The 4496-nt window shown below is 43.3% G+C and overlaps 1 protein-coding gene across 1 annotated transcript; it reads left to right on the top strand.

Annotated features, from left to right (window-relative positions):
* The first annotated feature begins 308 nt into the window (after positions 1–308).
* LOC119354717 (probable WRKY transcription factor 57) lies at positions 309–3485 on the top strand. The gene is made up of 3 exons (XM_037621461.1): positions 309–745; positions 1332–1499; positions 2735–3485. The coding sequence occupies exons 1-3, from the start codon at positions 474–476 to the stop codon at positions 3153–3155; spliced, it is 861 nt and encodes a 286-aa protein (XP_037477358.1). The 5' UTR covers positions 309–473; the 3' UTR covers positions 3156–3485.
* The last annotated feature ends 1011 nt before the right edge of the window (positions 3486–4496 follow it).

The raw sequence follows: 4496 nt of genomic DNA, 5'->3' as shown, positions 1-4496 counted from the left end.
CTAGTAATTAAGTCATGGGTTACTAGTACGAGGAAACATCATTAATATTTGCCTCGATTAATGTTGGTGGCCTTAAATAGATGCAAAATGTGTTTTCCATAGTGGCCTTGTATAAAAAATGAAGGGAGTACTACGATTTGATGGACATATAAAAGCAAATCCAATTAGTTAATTAGCAATTTATGGTATTACATTAATAATTAATTAAATGAGAGGAAAGTACAATGAATGCGCACCTATCTTCCCCCCACACACATAGACAAACCACACGTTGGAGTAGACGATAAAAGGGCCCCAAAGGCAGATCAGAAGCATCAACTACTTGACAGCGTCAGTGGTCGGAGCAGAGGTAGCTAGCTAGCACAGTGCCAAGCTGAAGCTGTGCAGCGCGCGGCCTGAGGCCGCCTAAGGTTTTTGCCCCTGGTCTCGAGCTGCTAGCTCTACATATACGTCTCGCGGTGGGGTTCGTGGCAATGGCCGGCGTCGAGTGCGGCGGTGGGGACTGGCCCTTCTCCGCCGAGGAAGCGTACGCCGATTCCTCTGCGCTGTTGGCGGAGATCGGCTGGGCGGCCGGTTTTGTCGACGACGCCTGCGCCGGGGAGCTGCTTCCGCCGCTGGATCCGCCTCCGGCCACACCAACGGGGTCCATGGAAGGGGCCGGCGCCTCGTCGAGCTCCACCGATGACGGTGCCACGCGGGAGGCTGCGGACGCCGACGGCAGGCCGGCCGCCGCGACAGAGGCAGCGTAAGTAAAGCTGCGGTAGCTTAATTCACCGACGGATCCTCGCCATGTTCATCTCCTCTCTTCCACGCCATGAGCGGTAAAACCGTAATTACCATCGACTTTTCCAAAAAAAAACTTGGTTTAATTTCCTTCTCCTCGATATCTTTCACTTTTCATCTCATTTCGTTATATAATTTCGCTTTTATATTCGTCTTTTTTTGCGAGTACTTTTATATTCGTCTGAATTATTCGTTAATAGCACGTCATCGTTTCCGGGGGCAGTCTGGTAAATTCGATAATAAGGCTGAGAGAGTGTGGTGTTGTGTGGTTAATTTGCATGGAACGTTGCGCCGGGATTCGCGTGCTAAACCTCCCCTTCCCCTCTCATCGCCTTTTTAAGTCCACGATAAGGTTGTTAATTTGGACGTATGCTAGCTAGATTCACGGCCACCACCAGTATACGGAGTATATAGGGGTTTTGGTCTATTGATTGATTGGGATAAGATGGGAACGATTTCTCTGTTGCGCCATGCGTTAATTTGGTCTTCTCTGTACAAATGCGAGCTAACAGCGACCTCCATGTATGCGTGCTTGGATATGGATGCAGGAGCAAGCCGGCGCCGGCGCCAGCCCCGGGGAAGACGATGAAAAAGCAGAAGCGGGCGCGGCACCCACGGTTCGCGTTCATGACCAAGACGGAGATAGACCACCTCGAGGACGGATACCGCTGGAGGAAGTACGGACAGAAGGCCGTCAAGAACAGTCCTTTCCCAAGGTAACCTATTCCTATCGACCGATCCATAGCTTAACTTGTACTCTCTCCGTTCAGAATTACTTATCTCAAAAATAGATGTACTAAAATTAAAATACGTCTAAATACATCCATTTCTGCGACAAGTAATTCCGAACGGAGGAAGTACTACGTACGTACGTCCCGTGGAAAACTTTACACATTATTTTCTTTTGCGAGGAAAAATTCTACACATTATATGCTTCATATAGATGAATGATCTCCATATCCTAGCTGGTCGGCAGAGCTCCTGGTTCTGCCTAAAAATCCATCTCCATATCCTAACTAGCAGCATATTAGATCATGCAAAAAAATGTATAAGATAATTCAGTGTGTATAGGCTATTAAGATACTCCCTCTGTAAATTAATATAAGATCGTTTAGATCGATCAGGGAGTAGTTGAGAGTGAAAGCGTAGGACTTATGTACGTGCATGTGAGTACGTAATAGGGTGCAATACCATACTATAAATTTGGTGTGCATTGAATATGTAAATCATTTGGTAACTAAATTGCCATTAACTATTACTCCGTTCGTCCGAAAATACTTGTCATCAAAATGGATAAAAAGGGATGTATCTAGAACTAAAATATGTTTAGATACATCCTCTTTTATTCATCTTGATGACAAGTATTTTCGGACAAAGAAAGTACTAGTAGTGTGTGTATTTCTCCAATACCCATCACTTTGGAACGAACATGACAGTACGTAGTTTCGTCAACTGTGTGCATACATTCTGCTTTAGGATAGTTTTCTTCTGCTGAAAAGACTAACAATACCTTGATGTGCTTAACTTATTTCTGATCAGTTTGCTAAGGAGGTAGTTAAGTTTAGCTCTGATTTTTTTTTTGAGGGGGAAGTTTAGCTCTGAATTAGCTAGTGCACTGCAAGATAGATAGAGAGAGAGATCGAATCCTATGACGTTGTGGGTCGATCCTACTAATTAATTCACTAGGCAAAATTAATGAATGCGCACAGTACTGGTACTACTTTGCACGTAGTACTTGTACGTTTTATACTGATATCATTTTAGAGGAACCCTTGGCATGCATTCGTCATGTTTTTAATTTTTCTTTCTTTTTTTACAGGAGAAAATAATGTATAGTACCTAAGCTGACAATATATATGTAGCTAGGCCCATTTTTCACTTTATCCCGGAAATCACATGATTCATTTCACCATGGATGAATGAAGTGTTGCAATTATATTCTCTTACGTAGGAGCTACTACCGGTGCACCAACAACAAGTGCACAGTGAAGAAGCGCGTGGAGCGCTCCTCTGACGACCCCTCCGTCGTCATCACCACCTACGAGGGCCAGCACTGCCACCACACCGTCACCTTCCCACGCGGCGCCGGCGCCGCCACCCTCGCCAGCCAGATGGCCTTCTCGGCACACCACCACCACCACCTCATGTACAACGACTTGCCGGCGCTGCACTCGCCGACCACTCAAAACCCACTCTTCAGCGTGCCGGCGATGTCGTCGTCGCTGCTCCAGCCGCTACACTGCAACCGACAGGAGCTACAAGTTGCGAGCTACACAACCCAGGCATCGTCCATCTCGTCGCCGGGGAGTGTTCCCGCCGTCGACAAGGGGCTTCTGGATGACATGGTGCCTCCAGCGATGAGGCACGGATAGATTGACGGTGTCGATCGCCGCTAGCTAGCTTAATTAATTATTAGCTACTTAATTCTGCATGGATGGACCACTGAATTTAATTGGGCAGAGAGAAGAATAGGGTAATTATATAGTATGGTGGTACATAGGTATATATTTTACGATGTGGTTAATTATTTCTTGAACATGTCATTTACTTACTGGTAATTGATTAAATATGCAATGTGTAAGTAGTACTCTACTCCGTACAACATATGTATAATTACTGTATGGTTATACAAAGTAATTATACACACTGCATGTTGATTAAATTATGAGTATATGGCTTGTGCCAACATTGTATATGTATGGTTGATGCAAATTCTAATTAATTATACTAGTCATCAACATGTACACCTATGCGAGCTAGTAGTAACTACTACTCCCTCCTCCCCGCAAAAAAAAAGAAAGAAAAAAAACCTACTACTCCCTCCGTCCCGAATTACTTGTCACTTGTCGTAAAAATGGATGCATATAAGTAATTCGGGATGGAGAGAGTAGTATTTAGTTTGGTGAAGTGTATTTAACAAAAAATAGGCAGGATTTTAACCAAATATTTTATCCCAAATTCCATTTTTATACGATCACAAGCTTTCTCAGTATATTGTGTGTTGCCAATGATGTTTAGACCATCAACATACATTGAGATAATATGAAATCATGTTGAGGATTTCTTGATGGGCATGCATGGGTTCTCATCATTCTTAGAGTAACCTTTTGTTATAAGGATCTCATTAAGTCAGTTGTACCAAATATATTCCAACAAATTTAGCCATGGAGTGACTTATAGACTTTACAAAATATATGTTGCGTTTTGCGTTTGGTTTTGAAGTTGAATTCATGTGAAACTTATATATCCAAATCAAGTGACCCACAAGAATATATGGTCACCACATCCATCAACTCCACAGATGGATGATTTCGAGATGCAATTTGGATAAGGTATTGGGAAATGATTCACATATATCTGGAGAATAGGTTTCGGCCATCTGCGTGAAACCTTGTTCTACAAGTCTTGTTATGTGTCTCATCACCTCGTTATTCCCTTTCCTAATTAAAACCCTACTGTTGAAAGACTCCCTATATCTTTTGGTGTACACGTCTTAGCTAGGCTTAACTCAACTTCTGAAAACAACATTTCAAGATGCTTTATATATAAAGCAAATCACCACATCCAACATCATGTCCAAATGTTGGAAATAAAATATAAGTTTGCTAGGGCAACGACACAAACATGCCAAAAAGAAGAATAAAGTAATGCGATACATGATTCCACAGAGCCGCCGTATCCCTAACTAGGAGGCAAAGCACGACGTCGGCTTG

Source organism: Triticum dicoccoides, chromosome 2A (genome assembly GCF_002162155.2).
Source record: "Triticum dicoccoides isolate Atlit2015 ecotype Zavitan chromosome 2A, WEW_v2.0, whole genome shotgun sequence".
Lineage (NCBI taxonomy): Eukaryota > Viridiplantae > Streptophyta > Magnoliopsida > Poales > Poaceae > Triticum > Triticum dicoccoides.
This window is presented reverse-complemented; position numbering and strand designations above follow the sequence as displayed.